General features: G+C 42.9%; 1 protein-coding gene across 9 annotated transcripts in view; it reads right to left on the bottom strand.

Moving 5' to 3' along the window:
• LPP (LIM domain containing preferred translocation partner in lipoma) overlaps positions 1–27,628 on the bottom strand; it is a 353,102-nt gene that overhangs the window by 212,590 nt on the left and 112,884 nt on the right. For all 9 annotated transcript variants that reach the window (XR_010611484.1, XM_065674286.1, XM_065674285.1 and 6 more), the window contains one exon: positions 10,260–10,461. Coding sequence is in view for 8 of the 9 variants with exons in the window: in XM_065674286.1 (XP_065530358.1) it covers positions 10,260–10,452 (193 nt within the window). In the remaining variant the exon portion in view is untranslated. The remainder of the gene's footprint in view (positions 1–10,259; positions 10,462–27,628) is intronic.

Raw genomic sequence — 27,628 nt, forward strand, 5'->3', positions numbered from 1 at the left:
CATGGGAAGCATTCAAAGCACTCATGCAGAGATAAGAGGCTCTCCTCATCTCTTGCCTGAGACGTGCTGACCTTTGCTTCCTCCCTTCTTGCTGGCATTGTTAAAGATAATACAAAAATCTGCCCCTTATTTTTTAAAATGTCTGTTTCAGAGGATTCTACCCCCCCCCCCCCATTTTTCTGAGGCCAATTAAAAAATAAAAGTTTACCAAGAAGACAACAAGAAAATAAAAAGTGTCTGATATCACTGGATGCAGCCTATAAGGATCTCGCACATAAAAGAATTATGTCCCTGAGCACTTTCCAACAGACTTTCAGAAAATTTCATCTTTTCTACTTCCCTGACTGGATAGTCTGTTTGAGTAATTCTCTCTTTCTCCTGGGGCTGGTTGCTAAGAGACGTGCTATTACTTCTCCCTCTCTTATGACCCGATTACTGTGATCAGCAAAGACAGCGTGCAGACAACAGCCTGACACGGCTCATACAAGAACATCGGGCTCGTTACAAAATGATGGACTGTATTAACACTCCGCAGCCCATTCACTCGCTGTGGCCTTTGCAGAGTCTCCTGGCACAACTGGGGGCTTTTACTTCCCCAGCTTCTGAAGTACACGTTCAAACATTTTAAATCGTAGGACTGGGAAAGGAGAAGAATGGACTTTTACCTCCTGTGTTTCACTGCCTGCCAGCCACAGCAATGTTAATGGATCCTCATCGAGAAACCCTCTTTTCCTTATCCATCCCGAGAAGTGGCCCAGGAACTACAATTAGCCCTTTTCACTCTCCTTAAAAAACTTTGCAAATATACAACATGCTTCAGGTTAGCACATTCTCTTGAAGAGTACAGTAACACATTGTAAAGGTGATCTTGACAATCCAGGGGCTGAGAGGTAACCTGGTCCTGCAAACAGCTGAGCTGGACTGCTCTGGATGAGGAAAGTGGATGGAAATGCACCCAACTGCAGAGCATGGTGGTCCCAAGGAAGCCACTGGGATGCCCAATGTACTCCCAGGGCATGCAGAAACAGTCACAGTCTGGCACTGTGTCCTTGGCAGAAGAGCTCTAGGTGATGGGGCCAGAAGGGAAGATGGGAAACTTGGAGCTCAGATTGTAAGTTTGCACTGAGGAGTACCCGGGGCAAAAAAGTTAACGTAAGTTTATTTTGTTGATGTTGTTACCAAAAAACAGGTCTGCTGCCAGCTGGTATAGCTCAGGATGGGGTGAGTCACCAGTCACAGAGACCATCAGCTTCCACTTCATCAGAACTGAACCCTCATCACACATTCATTTTTTAAAACATAAATTTCAAACTTCCACAATTTCTGGTATTAAACCTACTTTTAAAAAAGTGTGTTTGCTAATACTGTTTTAGTACTGTTTTCCTACTCTTGAGGGCTCCCTCTCCTCCCATCAGCTTGCTCAGGGGCATCTTCGATGGCAGGACCCCCAGGCAGACCCTCACATGACAGGTGCTCAGACTATACAAAGCCTAATGCCACTGCAGAATATCTAGAAAAGCCAGTTGCTAAACCTTTTCAAATGGATCAGAAGCACAGGTCCTTCATCTTCTATTTATTCCTCACCTCCATGGCATTTCCCATAAACTCAGTGCTTGGCAAAACAAACGCCAGTTCTCATGTTAGTGTGATTTCTACCAGCCAGCCCTTCATGCCAAGCTTAACGGTTTGGTCGTATCTAGACTAAACCAAAATCTTTCCTTCGTCATTGTCATCAAAGAAATTAAGAGTTGGAAGAGACTTCTAAGTCTTTTGCACTTCATAGGTCCTCAGACAGTTTGGGTAAATCCCCAGTGAAGCTCCTAGAGCATGCTTGCATGTTCTTCCGTGGCTATGACTTTTCAGCGTGTGTGCTAGTTAAAGAAGATGACAGAAGGGGAATTTTTAGATAATGATGTCTGCTTATTAGGAACTAGACCTGATCCCTGCTCATCCCCTTCTGCATAAGCACCCTCCCCAGGATGGCCAGAATCACACAACTGTCAGTCCTACTCACGGACCCTCAGCTCTTGCACCCAGTCTATCCCAACACACTTTGCTTAGCAACAAGTATTTTGGGCCTTGTGTGTTTAGTCCAATTTGTAATTGTGTAGTGTTCACTGCCAGAAATGCCTTCTCTTTGGCCACAAGTATGGTTTCTGTGGCTTCAAGAATTGCTCATTCATTCTTCTAGCCTTTTATTAGACCAACCTGTAATAGAATTCAAAAGACATTTATTGGTTGCTCTGACTTAGCAACACTCTGGCAGAGTGAAAAAGCTTTAGGCAGAGAAAAGGAAAAATACACTTATAATCCTTTATTATAACAGTTAGTTTTCAGGGCGTAGAAGAGCCGCATTGTTTGAACATGGGCAAAAAAAAATATATTACTTGACTGTTAACTGTCATATAACAATTGTTATTATTTAACAGACTAGCATCTGGAGGATGTTAACATTTCAGATTAAAATAAAAGGGACAAGTGCTGCCTGCTTGAATTCAAGCTATTTCTGCATGAACATTGCTCTCTCGCTTTGACTGGGCACCACAGCCTTTTAAAACTATATAGAGGACAAACAATATCTTTTTTTAAGTAGTTTTGATATAGTTGATGACAAACATTTGCAATTCGAGTTATAAAAAGATGGATTCTTTCCATTCAAGTGTATGTCAGAACCATGTTTTTTTCTTTTTCTCTTTTGCCTTTCACTTTTTTTTTTTCTTTTTTTTTTATTTTGCCCTTTTTCTTTATTCTACCCAAACTGTTGTGGTTCACAGCACAGGCCAATGCAAAGATGAATCACTATCCAGTGTTTGAAATAATGAAGTGGAAAAATTAAATATAGTATCTTGGAAGAGCAGGCAGAGAGGAGGAAAAGAAAATGAGAAAAAATACGCAGGGCAGAAAACCAAACCAAAAGGCCCTACCTGCTGGGAAGTGCAACGTTTGCTTTATCATACCAAATAACAGAGAAAATAGGAGCTCGCTCCTCAGAATGAAAAACAAGGCTAGGCACTACTTCAAGTAGTTCCCAAATAAGGGACAATGTGTTCCAGAGCCTATGAAAGTTTAATATTTGTAATTCTAACAAAACATGGTCAGAATTGCTAATAAAACTTAGCAGCCTGACTTGACATTTTGCGAACTACAGATAAGTATACTGGTTCAATAATAATTTTTATGCACCTGTTTTATGTGCATTTTTCCTGGTGCCATTATCTGAGGTGGTACTTCAGAAAAGAAAATGCTCATTCTGAGAGCAAAGCCATGAGCAGGGTCTTACATATTTGTTTCTATCAAAAAAGCAGATGGAGAAACTATTATCCAGGACAAGCAGTAAGAACTTTTGGGATGACTGCATTCAAAACAGAAGGACCTGCCCAGAGCCAGTTTATTTACACTGGTGAGAATGACAAGTCATTCTGATGATACAGGCCACATCCTGATACAGGCCACTGGTCTGTGGACAACTGGGCAAAATTCCATGTCCACATAACTGACAAACTATCAAGTAGAGGGATGCTGCCCAGGCACAAAGGCACCAGTTTGGTCTCATGCCTCTTCAACACAGCTCGGCTTGCTTGGGGCAGTTTAAATCCGCTATTATACAAATGAGAACCACCACTAATTTCAAACTGGTTTCATCTGGTTCTTAACCAACAGGGAAGAGGATGTCGTTAGACAGAAATCAATGGAGACTTCCAAAAGGCTGCTCCAAACTGGTTTGCAGCTACCCCTTAATGAGGGACCCCTGCCTTCCCGCTTGGTCTGTGGCATTTGGGGGCTTTGTTTGTGCTTTAAATGCTCTTGTGTAGAAGGTAGCACAGCCACCGCAAAGAGGCCTGGAGCTTCAAGTTCATTTTCACTGGCTGTAGTTTGTAAGAGCCTGTGGATGATGCAGTTTTGACACTAATGAATAAAGTATTGCTTCAACTGCTCAATTTCTTGCTCTCCATTCAGTGCAAGAAACGTATGAAGAATGGGAACAAGGATTAAGAAGACTTTAAAAGTTTATAATATGTGCTTTAAAAAAGCTTTCTCTAAAAAAAACAGCACTAACATGGGGACTGTGCTGAGGCACAGTCAGGATTATTCTCAACAGTAAAGTTACCTCCTTCTTCCCACTACAATTCTGATCTCCACAAGATCAGTCCTTAGAGGGATGGGACCACAGCATCCATGGCACTGATGGGATTAGAAAAGTCTTAGAGGATTCAGCCTTTTTTTTTGTCCCATCACTTACACACTGATGCCTCTTCTGCAGAGCATCGATGATTTTCTTCAGCTGGTGGAGCAAGGCAGGTGGCAGATACCAGCAGATCCCACTGGAAATACTTCAGTACTCAAAGGACTCAATTCAGCATCAAAATGACTGAGTAACAAGATATTCCCACGCCTCATCTAGGCTACAGCAACAGTTCACATGTGTAACTCACAGCACATGCAAGAGAGTGAGCCACGGTAAAAGACTAAAACGCATTATCTCATGGTAAATGTTGGACAAGGTGCACACAAACCACCACTGGAGTGTGGCTGAGACAGCTCACTGCTCCTGCAGCCACCTTCCAACAATGAGCACAACACTGCAGAAGCTCACGAGAAGCCCCAAGGAGCAGGTATGCCAACTCTCTGCCTCTCAATCAAAACAATTCTCACCAGCAAGGATTCCTTTTGCTTTGGGGCAGACCCAGCACAGACAACAAAAAAAAAAACTAAAACAAAACCCCAAAACAAAACAAAAACCAAACCAAAATGAAAAAAGACAAAAAACCTCCCCAAACCAATCAACCAATCAAAAAAAAAAAAAAAAACCAACAGAAAAACACAAACCCAGCAGAATCTCCAAGTCAGCCTGAATTTATTCTTTCAGGGCTCTCATCCAAGTAATGAATAGACTCTGGACCTGGTTAGCTTCTCTGAACTGTCAAAGACTGTAGAGCAGGGAACAGCAGAGCTAAAATACGGAGTGCCTAGTCCAATAAATCCATACCCAGGTTTCGAAAATTAGACTGAGCTACTGATAGCAGCTGCTGTAAACAAAACCCACTAGGTATATCCGCCTATAGAGAAAACAACAAACAGCCTGACCGTTCACACTCCTACAGACATAGCAGAACATAATTCATCAGTGCTCATGAGCCTCCACACACATGAAGAGGAGGAGCATAGGGATAGCCAAACCCTGGGAAACCTGGATCAGCTAGGTTCAAGCATCCACACTGATGTCAACCATGTAGCCTCACCCTGGAGCTGGCCCTGCTGTTGTGCCTTGTCTAGTGAGTCACTTGCTTTGTCCTCCAACCAAAGTAAATGGAAAGAGATGGGTTTAAAAAAAAAAAACAAACAACAAAAAAAATTATGAAAACCTCAAAGGCCTTCACATGAGCCTTGCTGTTCACTGTATCTGAAAGCCACCAAAGGAAAGGAAGGAGAAAGAACTTGCTTTGATTCCTGCCCTTTCATTTAGTTTCCATTATTAAAGCCATATTAACTGTTGCTGCAGGTATTATGGTCACCAAGCAATGTCTGGCACTTTCCAGTAAGACTTGCTCCCCACCCTGCCACCCTTCAAATGATCACGCATGATGGCAGAGGTGGCATATGCAACCTGCAGGGGAGCTGTGGCAGAGCCCGTGAATGCTGGACTGGAAAGCCCAACCCTGCAACTCAGGGGGGCTTGGGCAGCGGCCTCCCAAGGCTCACTAGTCGGGCTCCACCTGTATCAGCACAGTGTGGTTTCTCCTGGACTTGCACTGCTTCATATCTGAGGAGCTCTATTTGGAGGGGAGAGGGTAAGGCAAGGGGAAAAGAATTTTTGAAGCTCTGAAAACTAGCTCAAAATTAAAAGTATTCAAACCAGGAGGTAAATCACACTGCAAAGCTTGCCACTCACTACACTCAAGCCATCTGATGGTCTAAAGAGCCCTAACTCAGGCTTTTCTGAGCAGCTCAGGGCCTCACCCCCGGCACCATCTCAGTGTATACACCCCACACTCCATCCCAGCTGCCCTATGCCAGCAGCATTTGTTTCAGAGCTGCCAGTTGTCCTCCCAGTGACACAGAGCCTGAAAACTCACACCAGACCCATCACCACCAGACCCACGGCAGCGTGCACAAAGTCAGCGGATCAACCATCACCAACCTCGCTCTGTATCAGATGCCTCCTTAGTCTGCCCTGGAGGGTGAGACCCTGTTTTCCGGGACTAGGGGAAAAGAAGAAAAGGAAATTTGCTTCATCTGTAAGCCATAAATCCTCTCCATCTTCCTGAGGCCAGCAGAGATGGGAACAGCTGCGTGGCAGCACTTCCACAAGGCCCCAGTTCTCTTGAAGATGTTGAAATACCAATTGAAATGTCAAAGCTGGAGAGACAGAAAGGAATATGTGGCAGGGAAAGGAGGTAGGGCAACCACAAAATCACAAAAAAGTTGGAAGGGACCTTCAAAGATCACCTAATCCAATGCCCATGCCATTGTCAGGGACATCTGTCGCTAGATCAGGTTGATCAAAGCCTGCCTAACCTGACCTTGAGCACTTCAATGATTTTAAAGGAAACAAAATTAATACTGTCTCCCCAGAAAAAAAAAAAAAAACACATTAATTTGCTTAAAAGATTTTTTGCTCAGTGAGTACAGAGAACAAGACCTGTTCTGCACACTTTCATACAGAGTCTGCTGAGGAACAGAGGGAGGATGCAGGTAGCACCAAACACATGAACATAGAGAAAGAAGCCAACTGTAAGAAACTGTCAGGACCAATGGCTGGATGATGCAACATACATATCAGGACCCCTCTCCTCCCAGCACAAAGAGAAGATGCTCTCAAACTTCAAATATATCCAGCTCCAACCAAGGACCATCCCTGGCCCCAATTCTACACTTTCAGAGCCACTGCTCAGATGTCTGGACATCTAATTTGGATTTCCAGCCTAACTCAATAGCAGCTACACTTCCTCCCCATGCACACTTATTTATCTTGTAGAAAACCATCTTCCCCAAGCACAAACAGCTCTCCTCCCTCCGTGTGCTGAATACAGAGCTGTGTAAGATGTCAGAAACCTGCATGTACTGGGGACTGCAGTGTTGATGCCTCCTGGGATCAGGCAAGGTTAATCCCCCAGAAACTGTCACAGTGGGGAATGCTAACTCTAAATCCTCCAGAAACCCAGCCGAGACAACAGCACGTGGAAGTCTGGTCCAGTGTTTGTAGGACCTATACAAACACAGCTGTGCCTGCCTCTTCAGCTAGCTGCATGGCAGAGACCTGTGCAGAATGTTACTCAGAGCTGTGGTCTTACTGATCATTATTATTATTATCATTACTACTACTACTGCAGTCATACCTGGGGCCCTCCAAACAGATCCCTGCAAAGCAAGACGGAATCTCTGCTTTGGTAAGTTGAGAAATCCAGTTTGAAACAAGTTGCAGGAAGTCACCACGGCAAATAGCAAAGAGAGGGGCTCACAGCACTATGAAAATTGCTCATTTAGCTGGTCTAAACCATGCATGCCTTGAGTGCTTCCAGTCATATTAAAATGCTGCTGGTTTATAAACTGTTGGTTGTTGCAATTTCACCTTTTTTCATTCATTTAACCATTTCTTTTAAAGTTCCATTGAGTACCTTTTAATCAGCACCTTCTGGCTGATTTCTGTGCAGATGTTAGGGAAAAAAAATAAATAAAATCAAAGTCAATGTGAGACCAAAGAAATGCCTTTGGTGGGAGGCAGGAGGAGAGTGGTGTGCAGCCAATTCTCTGCTCTGCAGAGTCTGCTCCACAGCCTGTCACTCCAGTGTGCTTTCAAAGTGATCAAGAAATAAAACCACAAAACGTGATCAGCTGGGCAGATCTGCTATGTGCTAGCAACATACCTACAAAATAATAATAATAATAATAATAATAATAATAATAATAGAAATGCAAGGCCAGAGGATGCATTTTCCTAAACATTAAAGCAATGAGCTGAAGAAATTAATGGGAAAGGAATTTGCTGACCTCCCAGAGAGATTCCCAACACCATTCCTGCAGCCTCTGGTAGCAATGAACCAACTCCAGTGATATAGCTGGTGCAGGCAAGGCTGCGCCAGGCTCTGATGTGCACAGACACTTTCTGCCCCATTGCAGCCCTGGGGTAGCACTTCCTGGAAGCAGTGCTGCTGCTTGCACTCATCTCTGGCAGAAGGATGCTGCATTGTGTGCTACCCACATGCTGGGCGGAAAGCCCACATGCCTCCAGTGAAGCAGCTCTGGTGGGACAGGAGGAATGAAAACACACCGAGGTAGAAGTGGATGCTGCAGCTCTTCCACCTACAGACTCACAGATAACCAGATGGGAAAGACCTGTGACCAACGGAGAACAAATTTAGGCAAAATGACTCACAGTGCCCCTTTATGCAGGGAACCAGCAGGGCATGGAGCTGTCTCCCAGGCTGAATTACTACTGCAAAAACAATGGAGGTCATGGACAAAAAACCCAAACAATTAGTGAGCCTGGAGGAGAGAAGGGAGCCTTAGAAAGTGAACGAAGCATGCCTGCCAGATCCCAGAAGCTTCATATTCTCAAGGTTATATACGGCTGGGCTAATGGCTTTGCACCGGCTGCTGACACCTACCAGCAGCGTGTCACCTTCTGAAAGTGGATTAGCTTAAGCTGCAGGCAGGCTGTCGCATCACTAAGCCAGTCCCTGACCAGGTCTTGGCCAACCCTTAGCTCTTCCAGTCCTGCCAGATAACGATGGGATCTCGAAAAGCCCATCATCAGACAAGGCAAGGGATTAGCACTGAAAAGGTCTCCCTGTGGGCTTCTGATGTTTTGTGGTTTATAAAAGACCTGGCAATGCTCTGCTGCTTGCAGGACCAGGTAGTCAGGGTTGCATGAGAAATATATGTGTGCTGCATCTCCCCTTCTCAGCCCACAGTGCCTGCTCTGCTCTTAAGGAAAGCCTCCTTCCCCAAATGCCAAGAAACCAAGAATTTTTTAGATAGTGATAATGTTCCTAAGTCACATATAATCGGATCTACAATCATCAAAGCAGTGACAACTAAGGCATACTGACATCTTTCACCAAAAAAAATAGTGGCTGATCAACAACAGTTTTCCTAGGACAACAAACCAACCCTAATGTCATTTTCCATTATTATTTTAAATTTTAAGAGAATTAGAAGAAAAAGAAATTCCAATTAACTTGACAGTGACATTTTCACTGCACTTCAGAAATGGATTTTTTACTTTTTTAATTCCAAATGTCTTTCTCTTCCTCTTACTCGCTAAGTTTGTTACTGAAGGCAACAGAACAGGTGCATACGACTTCGCTTCTCCCTCCAACACATTTTCTTTTTTCGTTCTGAACTCTCCAAAGTTAGAGTTGCAGAGGAAAGAACTCGTCAGACTTTTCCAACTTTCCTACAAAATATCCTTAACTTTAGAAAATTGCTCAAGTGTGAGATTTAATATGCTCCTTTGTTGTTCTTTCTCCTTTCCATAACTTCGTAATCTTCCTGAAAATGCATATGCTTTAAAAGGGAAAAAAAACCAACACCCCAAACAAAAAAAAACAGATGATATTTATCTTACTGCACTCTACACTAAATAGGGAAAAGTGGTGATGGAATGAAGTAGAGCATCCAAAACCAAAAATCAAAAGGTTTGCCTATTTTCTTGAATACAACCAAGATTTCATTTGTGGAGAAAGAGGGAGAGCAGAAGGGAGAAAAGTTTTCAACTGATTTCTAACCACAGTAAATCACCAAGAAAATGAACGGCACCACTCTGCTAAGACAGATACTACTCTCCTAAAATCCTTGGCTTTCACCATTTTGCTGCAGGAAGGTCCCATCACACACTCTTCACATTCAGCTATGGGCATTCAACTGGCAGGTTTCCAGCTGCAAACCCCAGAGACACTCCCAGCTGTGCTCCCTCCCTCCATGTGTCCATAAGCCAGGAACCCAACTCCCACGCTTGTTTCTTGATTATGTGAAGAGAGGAGGACTTCTATAGCAGGAGGTCGAGGAAGGCTGAGACATGGTGGTTGTTCTCTTGACATAACCACTCCAAAGGCTTTTGCGATGGCTATGTAAACGTCCTCAGAATTATTTCATATTCAAGTGTTCCATAGTAGAGGGAAAAGGTAAAAAAAAAAAAAACCTGAATCAAACCAGCAGGCTCTCACAAACACATCAACAAAGAACACATGAAGAACAGCCTGTGTTAGCAGTCAGAATCAAACTGTTGTGGTTCCTTCCTAAAAATAATAACTACATACCATCACCTCCTGGTTGCTTGTATGGGTTGTACTTTGGCTTGGGGGCAACGACAGGCGCAAACTTCTTTGGTGTCTGCTGGGTAGACACTGAGATGCTGGGAGTCCCAAAGGTGTGTGTGGTCTCCATCCTTGCAGTAACGTGACCAACAGGCTCGTTGGTACTCTTGGGTGGCAGCCAGGATGGGTGGGACATGGTTCAGATCTGAGAGGAGAGATGATGAGAGTCACAAGTGTATTAGAAACTTAGGATGGGGAAACACAGTTGCAAACCTACTACTTTGCAGGTTTATAAAATCAAATCTACAAAACCCTTTAACATAATAAACTTGCACATACTTATCTTTAAACATATTGGTCCTAATGTATAGAAATTAAAATATAAACTTGTATTTTTTTCCCCAGTAGGTCAGAATTCCTGATCAGGTTATTGGTGATACCTGCAAAAAGCATTGCTATTTTCATCTTCAAACCAAAATGGATACAGGCTGATACCCTGGAGAAGCCCATCAATCCTACCATCCATTCAGCACAGTAGTGATACATTTGCCTTTCACTGTTCAGCTTTTGTGAGTACATTAATATACAATAGTGCAGATGCTCTGGGGACAAGTGTAGTCACAGATAGGCAGACACACTTTCAAAATACACCTTTAGCACTTTTTCACATGTAATTTAGAATAAAAATCACAGCGATTTTCATTCAAACTTTTAAGAAAAAGGTTTTCAAAAGCAGCTAATCATTCTTGATGCCTCCATTTCTGAATGCCCAGCTTAAGATATTTTAAAAGCATGTAAATTCTGAAAAAATGCCAGAATTCCACAACTGCTGACAACCAGGCTCCTTTTAGACATTTCAACTTGTGTAACAGAAAACGGAGGCAGCCCAAATCATTACTTATTTATGAAAATCTTGGCTTTGGTCTTTTAAAAGCCTACATCACTTTTGAGAACTGGACTCAGATGCTACTGAAAATGTAACTCATAAAAAAACAAACCACCCTGTTCATTGCAATAAACAAGTGCTTTTCTCTGCACACAAACCACACTTGCTGGGTAGCAGTGATGATGGTCCTATAGTACTATCAAGATGGTCCTACAGAGCTGGATTTGAGATGCGATGAAGAAATGAAGAGTCCACATAGACAAAAGCCAATGCTAATCATGAAGCTTTTGAGCCCTCTGTCCCAGAATGGTTTGTGTTGGAAATGACCTTAAAGCTTATCTAGTTCCAAACCCCTGCCACAGGCAGGGACAGCTTCTACTAGACCAGGTTGCTCAAAGCCCCGTCCAGCCTTGAACACTGCCAGGGATGGGCCACCCACAACTGCTCTGGACAACTTGTTCCAGTGTCTCACCACCCTCATAGTAAGGAACTTCTTCCTAATATCTAATCTAAATCTCCCTTCTTTGAGCTTAAAGCCATTGCCCCTTGTCCTGTCACTTTCGCCCATGCTCTGCTTTGGTGTTACAACTCCTCAAGGCCATTGAAAACAGCAGGCATCTATGACACATCAGGAAAGATTTATTTTGATCATGGAAAAGGATCATTGCAAGCGATAGAACCAGACCATGGGAGCCAGTAGCAGAGTGCCATTGCAGAAAAGCCCTTCCATCTGGGAACAACGGGACAATGCAGAGAGGCAACTGGATTTGCAAAGAGGTGGTCTCTAATTGCAGCAAGTGCAATATGCCAAGCATGAGATGCAAGAGAGAGCTGTAGGTCCACTGAGCATGGCAGCTAAGGGCTGTATTAGCTGGTGTGAACAATTTTCTGAGCTCAGAAGAGGGGGAAGAGGAAAGGGGACAGAAGAAAGGTGAAGACCACCTTGGAGTGAAATCATTACCAAAGTCCACAATCCTACAACACTCTAACTATTCTGGCACAGCTCTGTGGTCATGCATGCAGCCTTCTATTTGAATTGCTTCCAAAGCTGAGAAGTGCAGCCACATACAGTTTGTTGATACCAGACAGGGATGCAGCCACAGGCCCACTCCTAGTCTACCTGGGCATACTCTTGGTGCCACATAGCTAAGACTTCCATGTACACATGCTTCTCAGAGAAACAGACAACAATGAGCTCTTCAACCAGACTCAAGGACTGTATGGAACATTTAGGCAAGAAGGCGGCATATCTGATAGCCTACCTAGCTGATAGTCCAGGCTGTGTGTCTAGAGAAAACAAAACAGAAATCACACTTCATTTCCCTTTTCTCCTAAGTTGGGCTCACAGATCATCATAAAAGCTTACAAGAGTAAGCTGTTTGGACTTAGGAGCAGAGCTATATTGCCAGCTCATCCTGACTGGCAAAACTTCTGCATCTTACATGCTTTGTGGTGGAGAAAATTCAGTTGAGTCCTTTATCAAAGAAGCAAATGAAATCTCTTGGATATAAACCAGAAAAAGTAGTCCTGTGGGTTCCTGTATTTACAACCTTGTTCCAGCTATTTGCTTAGCAATGCTGAGTCAGTCTTGGGGAAAGGAGCAACGTCTCCACATGGAATGTGGGGACAGTACCTCCAGCTAACAGCAATGACTGTTAAAACTGATGTATATGTACGTGTGCTTATTTCAGCCCAGTAAGTTTACTCCAGGTAACAGATTTCCTACTTGAGTCACTTCTACTTAAGAGTCCCAATGTCTGACCCAGCACTAGTAGATAGACAATCTGTGGTCATCTTATACCTCCATCACTTCTTGTGTGGGAGAGGAACCAGCAAGTGCCAAACATTGGTTCTAGCACTTGTGGCTCTTCCTCACTATGCAGTCTGACCACTCAGTGTGCACACAGCACTTTTGCGATTCCTGCCACTGGAAGGTGAGCCTGTTGTGTTAGACAGGTGATACCAGTGGAAGCCATCATGACTGGCTTTTAATGAGGTAAATGGGAGCATGGCAGGAGCAACCTGAAGATGGACAAGTATCCAGGACTGAGCTGCAACGACACGACCTTCTTCCCCTATATGCCTGATGCTTGACCTTATATTAACACTGCTGAGCATCATTCTGAAAGCAAGAAGTGAAATGCAGGTCTTCCCCACAAGGCTGAAGAGGAAACTAGCCACAACGGTTGAGGGCAAAAGGCACGCAAACCATGCTCCCACCACCTTGTGCTTCCCGTCACCCACAAGAGCCCTCATGGACCTAGAAAACACTACCACTCGAGCAGTAAGATTCACCTACACTGCTGCCTCCTCCTCCCATATCCTTCAGAAATGTAAAACACAGCAATAAAACTCAGGCAGCTATCTAGGTTTTAAGAGCAGAAAGCAATGAGGGCACTGAGCCTTAAGACCTAAATATGACAACTCTGCACTCTGCAGAGTTATTACATTCAAAGATGGCTATACCTCACCCATTGCTAAAAGCATTCTGGAGCTTTATTCTGACATGTTTTTTACCTCCTGGCTTGACATCCCCTATGAAAGAGCATCTTGATGCATGAAACACCATCAGACCCTGGACATCACCTCCATACTAATTCAAAGCAAAAATAATCCTGGTATGGACCAGATTATCATCATTTCTGTTCTGGAAGCTCCCTAGTTGTTGCTTAACCTCTCAGGCAACATGCCTTGGTCCCACTGAGCTCTCATGGTCTGTCAGGTTTATGGCAGGGATGGGCTGAGTGATGCACAAACCAAGAATATCTGCTTCAGTAGCCATGTTGCCCAGTGCTGGTGACAACTGAAGATGTGAGTCTCAAGGAATAAGTTTAAAAAGCAGACTCTTCTTATGGGCAGTTTGGGAGCATGAAAACCACACTGCCATAACTCAATTGCTTAATTGCTCACTATAAGCTGGCACGTCGCTCCCTCTCAGCTACCCTCTAATGCATTTGTTTTCATGGTGGTAGTATTTTCTAATTGTTTCCCCGTTAACCTTTTCTCTTCCTCTTTCTCCTCCTCTCATTTTCTGTTATGCATTTGCTGCCATTCATTTTTGCTATCTGTGCCCTGACAATGTTTTCAGCAAGTTCTCTTTTCCTCATCTGTTCCAGCCCTAGCTCTCTAGCCTCAATTAAATTTAGCCCAACTACTTTGTGAGATCATTAAAAAAAAAAAAATTAATTTCTTTTTAACAGCTGAAGCTAAACTTCTGGGTTTGCTGTTATTTCCTTCTCTCTTTCTTCCCCACCCCCATTTTTTAACCTGACAAAAGGCTAAGAGCAAGGCAAAATATAAAGGGCAGTGGCTTGCAGATGGGCACAGTGCCCCACACTCTGCAAACCTGTCTATGGTGGAGCACCCTGGCTAATTCAGACAAAGCCATTTGTGCTCCCTCACCACTCTTTACAATATTGCCTGGTTTTCAATCAGAAGCTTCTTTGGAGAAAAACAGATGAACATTTTGTGATGAGAACAAGTAATCAAAACAGCACAGGGAAGCTGGGCTTATAACCAATCCTCTTACTCTAAAATTACTCTTACATATGTCACCGCCTCTGCATCATTGTGGTTCCTGCATTTGGATGAGAACCTTCAATAGGTAAAGGCTGTCCTTTTCTGACTAGCCAGGAAACACGATCAGCAAATGCATGTTTCACTTTTGTCTTTGAGGTGTTTCCTTCCAAAAAACCTTATTTCTGCTGGTTATACAGCAAACAGTAATGCTTTCAGAAGTTTATAAGTACATGTGGGATGCGAGATTGCAGAAGTCAGTGGTCACAAAAAGGATAAAGTCACTAGGAAACTGAGAGGAGAAGAACAAACTGTATTGGATGACGCAGGCTTTAGACAACCAAGGAATGGGTAAAACACAACAAAAGGAGCATCAAGATGGATGGGCTGGGGGACCACAAGAAGCAGGACTAGGAAAAAACACCCCAGGAGCATGCACACTGGCAGGCGGCAATATGGTGAAGTGCATCTGCTTGCCTTGGCTGTCAGGGATGGAGCTGTTAGAATAGCTGCATTATTCACTTCTAAGGGTGACTATAGCAAGCTCCTCCTTGAAGGGTAATAGCAGATGGAGTGAAAACCATCAAACCCAATTTGATCACTTTTGTCTTCAAAAGCAATCCCCCTCCATTGAAGAATAGTGAGTTTCACCCACTTTTTGCTGGACAAGCCACTTGTCCAGCAAAAGTAGTTCACTGCTCCTTGGATGCCAAATTCAAAGGGCCTGATCCCTCTGCTGCTCAACCCAATGGCTACACCACAGAGCTCTCACTGAGAAGTTAAACTGTAGGTGAAATCTACAGTGGCTCCCACATTTCTGCTCCAAGCAAATAATTCATCAGGCACGCTTTGCATTCAGTGAGCCCCTTCCTAGCAAACATGAATAAATCTAGCCATCCAACATTTAACACAGCCAGGCTGGAACAACCTTTATCATCAGAATGTGTGTCCCTGGGAACCCTCCCAGAGGGACAGCAACCTCTTGGTTCTCACTCAGTGCTGCATCTCCCTCTGTATCCTGGCTGAAGCCACCTGCATTTCTTTCTGCTACTCTTACACAGCCATCCTCCTTGGTCAGCAGTAACTCAACAGCTCCATTCCTGATCTGGCTGTTATAATTTTTTCCTGTGACTCTTTCCTCACTGACCATTCTGGCAATATCCCTTTTCCTTAATATACTGCCCCCCCTCCCAAACAAAACTATCATAAATCTTCCTTATGTCACTGCTTTGAAAGCTCTTCTCATTGACCATTTCATCTAGCCCTTCTGCACTGTGCAAGGCACGGAAATCTACCCAACTATTATACCATAAAGCTTACGTTGAGCTAAAGAATATTTGTTATGAAGTACATGTAGCCTCAACTGAAAGAATGTAAGTATTGGACAATCCACCACAGCACTAGGTAAATTGTTTGAGCAACCAATTAGGCACCATAATTACAGCTTCTCCTTTGTGTCTGGCTTTAAATTATCTAGCTCTCCTTCCAGCCACTGGATTCTGTTATGCTCTGCCATCTGCATTATAGACCTGCCTCTCTTCCTTACGCAGATCCTTTCAGAACAAAGCCAGGTCATTGGTTAAATTAAATCAAAACATTTAAATTAAGTATCAATTGAACTCACTGTGAAGAGCAGAGTTCTCTCCATTCACGTATATTTACTCTGAACTCTATTCAATTTTTCAGCTACCTTTTATGAAATGGTGGATGCTAAGCTAGCATAAGATCATTTTTTTCAAGAACAGTAACTTAAAATGGAAAGGGTAAAATGATGAATAATATCAAAGCCAAAAAACAGACTGAAATCAGCTGTGGCTGCCCGAGGTTCTGTTATCCTTCCTTCCTTGGAAGCATTAGTCATCACCTACTTTTGGAGGCAGAGGATAAGACCAGACTAACCATGATAAATAACATTAAGAGCAAAGACTGAAATCCCACTGCATAAATAAGGAAAACAATGTGCTCTGGTTCTATCATTAGGACAATCTTAATGCTGCATGTTCAGAAAATTCTAACCATGAAAGAATACACCTCAGCAGAGGAACTGGAATCCAGCTTGACAAGGTTTTTTTGTTGCTTTTTTTTTCTTCCTCTTTTTTTTTTTTTTTTTAAGTGTGTGGCAATAAGTGTTTGGTTTTGCTTTTAATTACAGGATGTCATTCACCTTTGAGAAGCAAAGGTAAAACAAGGAGGGTTCCAAGCCAATTTAGTCTCACATCAGATAAGCAATGGAAGAGCAGAGTACCAATTTGTCTACTCTTGAAACTGTTAGTACATTCATCTCTGAGACAGGCTGGCTCTTCTGTGATTAGACTGTACCCAAATAAATCTTCATTTCATTTTCATATTTATAACATGGAGCAAATACTCCTTGGATGTTGATGGACTTTGCCAAGACAGAAGAATTTGTCCCTGAGTTAATTAAGCTAATGCTTCACAGAGGGTAGCAACAGTGTTTAACAAAAAACGAGCAACAACAGTCTGTGCTTCCAGACAGTCTGCTTTGTCTTCCATCCCACTGCTTCCTAAATCCACTGGCTTGATGTAGGTCCATGATGTTCTATCTTAGTACCACCCATGCACAGTTAACCATCACTGCTAAGGCCAAGTGACTGACCGCATACAGCAAATCAGGACCTTGTTTGCTCACAGCAATGCAACTGGAAGCCCTTTTGTGGCTTCTCTCTGATGCTATTCAGGAATATGATCAAGACACCCCCTTCCTGGATAACACAGGTTTGCCTCTAAAGTCTTACATGAGCCATATACAGAAAGGCAGACTGCATGCTCCCCACTCTCGTTCTCTTCCATCCATGTAGAAAACTCAAAAAGAGAAAACTTTTGACATTACTTCACCTTCCAACCGTGTTTTAAAGATCAGCTCTAGCACTAAACCAAGGGGACACTGTTCATGATGCAAAATCATGCCACACATTGCCCCTTTCAGCTAGAGGTGCAAAATACAAAGGACTGGATGTTTGTACTCTAAGCTTATTTGTTGGGTTTTTTTGCTTAAAATTCCCAAACATACAAACCTGAATGCCCTGTTAAAATGCAGTTCTTTGCATCATCTCCACTCCACTAATTAGCCAAAAGCAGTAACTGAGGCTGACCAGAGAGATCTGCTTTTTACAGACTCCCAAAGCTGCTTGTTTCTCTTGGCACTGTTCCCTTTTGAAAGTTAAATGAATTTATTTCTCCATTTATGGCTGATGATCTTTAGCCATGAAGCTTTCCTGTTTCTTGTGGCCTCCAAAAGAGGATATAATGTCAAAATTCTGGTCTCATTAGAGGTCTTTAACCAAACATAAGAAGTGCCATAGGTACTTACAAACTTAGCCCAAGCTCTCCTGGGATGTCTTTCCCATATGGTAGTACTTTTCCTCATCAGTTTTACATCATATGTGAAATTATGTGATTTGGGTAATTGGGATTCCTTTTGAATTCCCTTAATCGTTGCTGATCCGCACAACATCTCACCAAATTTAAGTCCTGTAATATAAACCAGTCCAAAGAAGCTCCTCCCACAGACCCTCCCAGCAGCAAATTGATTCTGGCTCTTCATACTCTTCGAACTCCACATCAGCAACCAGGAGAACCAAAAAGCTGCAGGGACAATTCTAAGCACTGGGAATCCTGTGTGTGGGGCTGTGTGACCATCATCACCAGAGCAGAGGACAGCTAGCAAGGGTCAACTGAGCCACACATGACTCCCGAGACATGATGAAGAAGAACAGAACACGCTGTCACCCTCCAGTGACTGCTTTCATGAACTTTCATGAATTGTTGCACATGGTCTCCAGCTCCCTGTGGCATATCTCTCCCTCAGAGCGGGTTTCTTTGCTTGCATCCATTTTATGCTCTTTATGGACATTTCTTGATGCTTTGCTTTAGTCTTTCACAGCAGATACCAGCTGGAGTGAGTTTAACTCTCCCTCTCCCCTAACGTTTCTTCCAATCGCCTGGATAAGGCAGAGTGGTGTATCTTCAGCTCAATTCCCTCAAAATAAATAAATAAAATCTAAGTCGTTTCTTCAGTTTAACAGGGCCAAAAGCATTCACCAATTTCCTGCTGTGGGACATCACTAGTGTAATCACAAGAATTAAAGGAGAAAGAAACCTAGTTAGAGTACTGCTTGTGCTGAATTATTACTCAAACCATATAACCTAGTACCATCCCTCTCTGACTTTAACAGTTTCAAATTTCCATGGGATCCTCCAGAAGACCTGATTTAAATTCAAAGTTCGCCCTGCAAACGGGGCTGGCCCAGATGACCTCTAGACATCCCTTCCAAAAATCAATTATTTCATGACTCTTAAACCCAGACTTCCAGCTGTGACTTTATCTGCACTCAAAAGGGTTTGCAGCAATACAGCTATATCCTACTTAAGATATGCCAGCACCTACTGGCAATGCAACATTATATTCCTTATTCTCTAGTTGCAATGTGTCTCAAATGAACACAGCATGTTCCCATTCTTTTAACTAAATAACCAACAACTGGAAAACAATCCCCTCCCCACGCCCAGCAAGGCTGCACCCACACTTCATTATTTTGCTAGCAGATCCACACCAATTTGGGATGGAACTTTTTTTTTTTTTATGTACCGCTTGAATACAGTATTACTCTGACACAACCGGAAAACACGAAGTCCATAGTGGAGATTCTATACGACATGATCATAAAGAACCATCTTCTCTCTGCTACAAAGATGCTTCACAGGTTAACGTCACCATGAATATTGTTCACAGATACCAACCCCATGTCACATTCATTTTTATACCAAAACTCTGCTGCTGGGACAACCAAAAAATTACTCTTTCTTAAATTTCATTCTTAGCTCATTTCTCTTGCATCAGCTTCGACAGTGAAAAGGTAGAAGGGCAAACTAAACATAAAACTTCTTTTCTCTCCCAGTATAATTGCATTAGTAGTTTTGGGATTAGATGCAGGCTACTTGAATTTGACTGCTGCTGCATAAAAGCTGGCAAACAAAATCTTCCTTTTACAGCCATGTCACATCCTGGTGTTGGATGACAAACTAGGCTTTAAAATCCCAGTAAGTTGAACTTGACTGGCCCATGTGCGTCGAAATAAGGACATAATACTGGCTTCCTGGAGATTGATGGATCTATCTAATCTAATAAAACTCTAATGACCACATTACAATTTTACCAAAGAGCAGCCCAATTCTTGACTTCTGTGATAGGAGACAATCCTCAGCCACTCCAAATATGGTCATATGGGTTAAACATTAATCCAAGGCTTCAACTACTTGTGGTTACAACAAACTAGGGCAACAGAGGAGGCAGAGCTGGTGGCCAGCCCCAAATGGTTACTCAAATACAGCAAAGTCCAAAGCTGAACCTTGAGAGCTGAGCCAGGAGGTAGCTCTGAGCCAGACAAAGCTCTCCCAACGCTTAAAGCTTCTTCTCCTGATAACTTGACATACAAGTTTTTGAGGGTGATGCTGCACCACAAAGAAAAGTTTGAGATGGATGTTTCAGAATTTTGTGCATAAAATGAGAGAGGAAATATAATAAGGACAGCAAAAGAACAGGCAGAATGATGCAGAAAGCTTATTTTAGGATTCTCAGACCTAAAGCTCCATTACACAAACACTGCTTTCCTGTACGCAATTTATTTTCAAGGTCCCTCTGCCAAAAAAAAAAAAGAAAAAAAAAAAGCTGCTTTTATTCTTTTGTGCCTATATACATTGTCTTGCCTGTGCCACAGTTCAGTACTTGGCTTCCTACTTCAGTAAGGTACTGCCAAGCAACATAGAGCTTACCTATCAAATAAAATGATTAAGTGACTGGACTTCTCAGCTGCTGGAGACATACTGGAATCAGGCTGATCAAGAGAGTCCCACATATGACAAAGGAAATCAAGACAACAAGGGATTAGAAGGATACAGATGTTAAAGCAAGAACAGGCTGTTTGGATGCTGATGCTGCCTGTAAACAAGAAGGAACCATGCAGAACTAACATTCAGCTCGGCAGTTAGATATCAACAAGACCCTAGTGAGACCAAATGGGACCATGGCAGCATATTGACACATGGATAATTGTATTAGCTTTGCAGAGTGCTGTGTGTATATGTTTCAGCCTGGGGAGAATCAGCAGGCATCTGAGCTCAGTGGGAAACCGACACAGAATGAACAAGGAAACAGTGCAGAGCTTGAGGTCCTAACCAGTAAGGCTAGCATGGGTGTAGGTGGGTTTATTTACGATGGGTTCCCTCCACTCCTCTTCTAAAACAGCTGTGGTTGCAGGAAGAGTCATCTGCCGTCACCCCTGGAAGAAAACATATCTGCTACTGGCAGTCTGAACCCCAAGCTATTGAGAGAGTTTCTGTGAACAGAAAAGCAAGCTGCAGCCCAGAATACAGGCACTGCATGGGCCCCACTCAAGGACACAAGCATGGTCTTGTGACACGAGCTGACAGTATGAACCAGACTTTGAAACTGTAATAACTAAAAAGCAAGCAATTAAATCAATTAATGGGAAGGAACTGTGTCCAGGATCAAAATCGTTAATCCCCGATTCTTTTCCTCCAACCTCATCTACTTAACTTTTTCTCCCTCAGATCCCCAGCCATCCTAGAAATCAGAGTCAAGTATGACAAACCCCTAGATTATTTCTTCTCCTTCCTGAGCATTGCACCAACCTGTGCCTTTTGTGGCAGCTCAGCTCGTGGCACCTTGCAAATAATCAGGGGAAACAGCCTTTTTCCTATGATAAAACCTATATCCTAATACACAGAAGAGTGATATTGCTGCCAGATGGCTGGAAACTGATGCTGCAGAGAGATTGCTAATGGAAGCTAGATATTTGAGTGTATTAAAACTGTACAAAAGGAAGTACACAGACCCCTACCTATAAACAGTCAGGTAAAAAAGACCACATTTCTGAGTTTCACATCAACAGGTGATTTGACATCGTCAAGACATCAGCACCCCAATGTATTCTTGTTTCCCTTTTGCAAAACAAAGCAAAAATAAATCTTTAGAGTGCTTCCTCCTTAAAGAAGCTGAAAGCCTTCACTACTGTCAAGAAAGAGAAGAGGATCTCTGTAGATTACTAAGTCCTGCTTTTAGCAGGAGACTGGACTATCATCAGCACTGGATAAGGCTTGCTGTGCTTTTGTACTTGAAAAAGCATCCAAAATGGAGAACTCCCTGCTATCTGTGACTTGTTCAAGTGCTGCACTATTTCCCAAAGAAAACTATGTATGTCCATGGCATTTTATTTTGCTACCTGTATAGAAGCATTTGGCTCTGTTATCAACTACCCCTGGCAGTAGTCACAGGCTGCCACTTTATCACTCCTTTGTCTCCTCTCCATTAGACACAGGAAGCAAAGCTCCTTCAGCCTCTTCTTGTAGGCCATGTGCTCTAAGGTTCTTGACTGCCCATCTTCTGGACCCTCTCCAGCTCTTCCACATCCTACTTCAACTGGAGAACTCAGGACTGAATAACAGCCTCTCCAGCACAAAGTAGATATGAAAAATAACTAATCTCAGTCTACTGTCCAGGCATCTCCTGAAGCAACCCCATTATCCAGCTTGCTTTGTTGGCAATGATAGCACACATTGGATTCATATGTGACGTGGTGTTTACTGCCTACTCCAGGTTCTTTCCTCAAGCAATAAAGACGAATAGAAGACATATTTTGAGATGGTGTCTAAGCTGGCAATGCTCCAGAATGTCCATGACCACATGGACACAACAAGACAACTTATAGCTCATTGAGAAGACAACTGTTAAAAGGGGGGTGTTCTGGAAGCATAGAGAAATGGGTGAAGAAGACTATTAAGAGCAAAGGCAAGCTTGACATGACACTCTGGAGCACATTAAGATAAAGCTCTGTTTTAGTAACCACTGGGCATTAGTTATGCTCCAAATAGAAACGTGTGACTGAAGACAAGTGCTTGAGATTTGATTTTCAATTCTTCTTTGAAACTCTTAAAACCACGAAGCACCAGCTAGGAAACTGTTGTGCTTCCCTTCTACCAGTGTCCATTCATTCAGGAACAGTGGTACTCAAAGCTCTGGAAGAAAATTCCTCAGCTGGTACAAACCACAAGGCCAGCAATGAAATTAACCCAGTCAGGCATCCACACAGGTCTTGCAATTTTGCTCATCATATTAAAAAGCTAACTCCAGTTGCTTCACCGCTATCACACTGGTGTCTTCTGTTTCTGACTACCCAAGTTAATCCTTTATTTCCCTTCCCAGAAATCAGTATGAAGTTTTGTTCTGATAAAAGTTTCCATACTGGACTGGCCACATCGGTTGCCTAGATGTGAAATGGCTCAAATCTGACAGTATCCAGGAAGACATTGCAATGCTCATCTATCTTCACTGCACCTTCTCAAAAGAATACATGGGGAGGTGGAAGAGAGGAAACAAATCATCAGCAGAGGGAATTTCTGGAATGAAGGAAGAACCGAATTCTTAATGTATCTAGAGACAGTGACACTGATGCCTTTTAGCCACTGCTGGCAAACACTTGCATTCTGCTTTTGAACTACACTAGGGTAGCTGGGCCATAGAGCTGGTAACTGCACACGCAGCTCTGTCTATCAAATGCCCTCTAATAGTTGCTACTACTATTTCACAAGTCTAAGGGAAAGCATGTCCCCACACACAACTAAGCCTCTGGTAGGCATTTCAGCATGCCTTTGCTGTGCAATGCACATATTTTTCTTTCAAAGTAACACAACACCTTAATCATTCCATGAGGGCCTTCAGCCCCCCAGCCCCTTAAGTGTTTCATCACCTCCAGTGCATTCCTGCAGAGCTCACATCCCAGGTAAGCTGTGTGAGCACAGCTCTCTGTCAGCTAAAGAAGGCAGACTGAATTGCAGGAGATCAGCACCTGTGCAAATCAGGTCTAACAGTCTATCTACCATAAGTCGTCATTCCCACAAGTTTGGCCTCATTTTGCAAAATATCTAGGACAAAAGGCAAGACAGCAACAAGAAACCACCTTTGAGACTGAAATTATTGCATGTTTCTTTTCATGAGATCCTGTGGGAGAGAAGATGCTTGCTCCTCTACATGGACTCTCTAAGGGGCTATGGAGATCAGCCAAATAACATTAACCGAGGCACCTGAGTTGCATGTACATCCCCAAAGCTTTCTTGTTTTTAAGTTGGAAACTGCTGCCTTAAGTCATAAAAATACATTTTGAAATTGTATTATGTTCTTGGCACAGAAAAAAAAAACTAAATTGTAAATGCAACCAGTACAGAAACTTGAGCTGCCCTTTGTTTCTGCAGGACTTAAAAGACTAAGGGGAAAACCTAAGCAACAAATTAAATTGATCCATGGAAAAATGGAGTCTGTTAGAACTAGTATGCAAATACCTGTTTTGAAACTAGCTTGCACACATGAAGGCATAACCTACCCTTTGAAGTTTCTAGGTTGCTCCCATCAGGTTCCTTGAGATGACACTGCTGGAAATGTCATCCTGAGAATCAATTCCAAGGCAAGTCCCTTTTTAATGCAAGCTACATCAGGGCCATTTTTTGTGAAGCAACACCACAAGGGAACAGCTTCACCTGCTCTCTTCATGCCAGCTCTGCCCTCCCTGCTATGCAACCCCCTCTACAATCCATTGCCTTTCCAACTGAAGCTATGATCTAACGGCTTATAATGATGCAGAAAGGATATTTAATCATGCAAGGAATACAAACCTATACACATATATATGCATACACATGTGCACATCCCTGCTTTTTTGATTCTACATAATTTGCTCAGGAAACTGGTAGAGGGAAAGAATAAGGAGAGGAACCAACAGCTGCTCACATGAATCAACACTTCCAGGCTCTCTCTTTCGCAGCTCATCTCACTCATACTTGTGGTTTCAACATGTGATTCACATTAGGCCCCTCTGCCCACCATTTGATGGTTCTGCTAAACAGATGTGAATTTATTTAGTTACAGAGCCTGCTCTTTACACTGCCTCTTTGTAGAACAGATGGGTTTTTCTTGTTTTCCTGCTCAACAATATTCAGATAACAATTGTACCCAGCACATAGGTTTGCCTGATGATTTCATATGAAAAAGAACAACACATGAATGTAGACATGATCTCACAGGAGCTCTTCAGCAGCTAGGACACACCATGCGAAGCGATTGTACTGATGGAGAATACCAAACTGCAACACCAGCAGCACTGAAAGAAGCTCAAGACCTCTAGGATTCCTGAGGCCAGACCCATAACTTCAGGCAAATGAGAGATGCATGCTGCACCTAGCAGGGTACAGAAGATACAGCTTCACCAGCTGCCCATCACAAAGCACGCTTCCTCACACAAGAACTATGAAAGAGCTAGCAGAAGGGCAAGCTCCTGCAACATTCATGGGGACATGAAACCATGTGCATCTCCGGGGACTCCTCAGCATGGTGAAATAGTCTGGAAAAGCTATTTGCTCCCTGTGTGGGCATTCTTCTTTCTGCACTGAGAGTGCCTTTGGCAATGGATGAAGCAGAACTGCACAAAGACCCTCTCAGAGCAGAATAAGACTGCCCACATGAGAAGTATGCTCAGAACAACTATTGCACTTTAAATTCACACCCTGACTTTGTTTCACAATACTCTCCCTGTGCAGAAAGGCCCTAGGCTTCCGATTCAATTTCTGCCCATATTATCAATAGCTGAGCACTGCTCTCATCTGAGGGTAGAATATGGCCTATACAAGAGGCCAAAGTACAATCTGTGAGAAGAAGGATGAGCTTCACACTTACTTTGCACTATCCTGTATATGGAGGTACCTCTATATTGCTTTTATAACTGAACACTGATGACTTCATCCCACCAAGTGGCCCTGCTATGTTGGTAAATCTTCTCTGCTTTACCACAGAAACCATGCACAGGATATGTGTACATGGTGCACATGAATGTTATGCCCACTCCTGTGAAAGGATCTAATCCCTTTCGAAAAACTGCAGCCCCCCAGTCACAGCTTCGCCCTCTATGCAATGCCCACCTGTTATAAAAATTACCTCAGTTTTTAGGATCATCTACGTAGGACTTTCATTAACTGACCATGAAAAGTTACATATGTACACGAACACTTTAAATGTGGTTACGTTAAAATTTGGAGAATGAGACTCCAAGTTTCAGAAGGGAAGCAAAAGTAGAATTCTCTGCCTAAAAGGCACTCCAGGACATGGCCATTAACATCCCTCCCTTGGGACCCTAAAGGTGAAATGCTAAAAAATATGTGTGGCTTTCTTTTGGGCGTGTGTGCATACAATTAAGTAATATTAAAAAGCTAGTGGGCATTAGGCAGTATTTTTTTTACTGCCTAATAGAATAAAAGAGAATAAGTGGGACTAAAAGGACAGATGAGTTCTTGCAGGGTGACAGGCACTTCCAGCTACAAAGCACCTCATGTCTTCTAAGAGGTTTTTTTCTTTTTTTCTTGATAAGCTCTGAGCTACCACAGTGTAATTTTAATTCCTATTAATGACCATGCTATCCGAATATCTGTGTATAGACCATACACCAGAACTTCACTTTTTTGTACGTCTTAAGAAGCAGCAAAGCAACTCACTGTGAAAGAGAGACTTTCATAAGCATAAAGCGAATTTACGTGCCCAATTCCGAAAGGCTGGCTGCCTAACCTTTGGTGTTAGCCTTCAATAACTTTCTCCCAGCAGCCAAACAATGTGCTTTCTTTCCTTCATATAAGTAAAATGAAATTCCCTCCCACTTCATCCTACCTGCTCTGCAAACCCGGTGGGGTTGGTACATCTGCTGGGGCAGGACTAGACAGAACACAGGATCAAAGAACAGGGCTCCTCTGCCATATCTTTGGGTTATGTAGGAAATCTTTCCAGGTAGCACTCTCCATCTGCATCCTCCCTTCCATGTCGCCTCCATCCAGACTCTGGGGACAACATTCAACCCCTTCTTTACAATACTTTGAGCTCAGGGACAAAAAGTGCTCTGTAAGGGCTATCCCACTGCACAGTGCACAGGGCTGAAAGCCATCCAAAATGCAAAGTACAGATATATGGATTTCAGTGGAGGGCTAAAACTGAGGGGTACTTGGAGCTGTCTCAGCTGGCAAAGGCTCATGATGGATAGCAGTGAGCTGCTCAGTAGAAAATTAAGAAAACATTTTGAATGCCCCCCTAAAAAGGAACAAATAGGTCCAACACTCCAACAGAAGGGGATTTTTTGCATCTCTGAATGATAGTGATTCACTTTTATGGCCTGCGGCTGCTTGGGAAACTCAAAGCTATTTCTCTAAAGAATTCACTTGGACAAGCTCTATGGCTTTGATCAGTTAACTATTTTTTAATGCTAATCCACCCTAGTGATATTTGTCCTCCTTTTCCCCATGTGCACAGAAGCACAGACACAGACAAATACTACACAAAAGCAAACATTAGCTAGATGAACAGCCAGGAACAATGACATCCAGAGCCCATAACCAAACACCAACATCATTTTGTTATGTTATGTTATGTTCTTTTCTATGCCAGCAGCTCAAGATCCTTTGGCCCAGGATGACCTGCTAATGGAAATCAAGGAATCAAATTTCAATGCCCAGCAGGTATAACGCTTACACAGTGATTTGGCCACAAATATTCTCACTCAAGTAAAAAAATCTAAATAATTTCCCCTAAAAGTTGCAATAAAACATGTGGCTGAAAGGCCTTATTTGAAACTTAATACAAACCGCTGCAAGTAGCCCAACTGCTGTCTCGTCCTCCAGACGAGCAAATAAAGGTGCAGAAACAGTGATTTGCAAAGACTAAAGATGAGTCAAGAATATGGCTGAAGTTACCAGGCACCCATCATCTTACTGGAACTGCTCTCCAGTAAGATGGAGAGCAATTCCAGGCTTATGAATTGAGCACAACACTAAGCAAATCTCCATTTACAATCTCAGCATAAAAACTTGTGTCCTTGTTTAGGGCACAAAAGTCTAACTGTGTACC

Source organism: Lathamus discolor, chromosome 3, assembly GCF_037157495.1.
Source record: "Lathamus discolor isolate bLatDis1 chromosome 3, bLatDis1.hap1, whole genome shotgun sequence".
NCBI classification, from domain to species: Eukaryota; Metazoa; Chordata; class Aves; order Psittaciformes; family Psittacidae; genus Lathamus; species Lathamus discolor.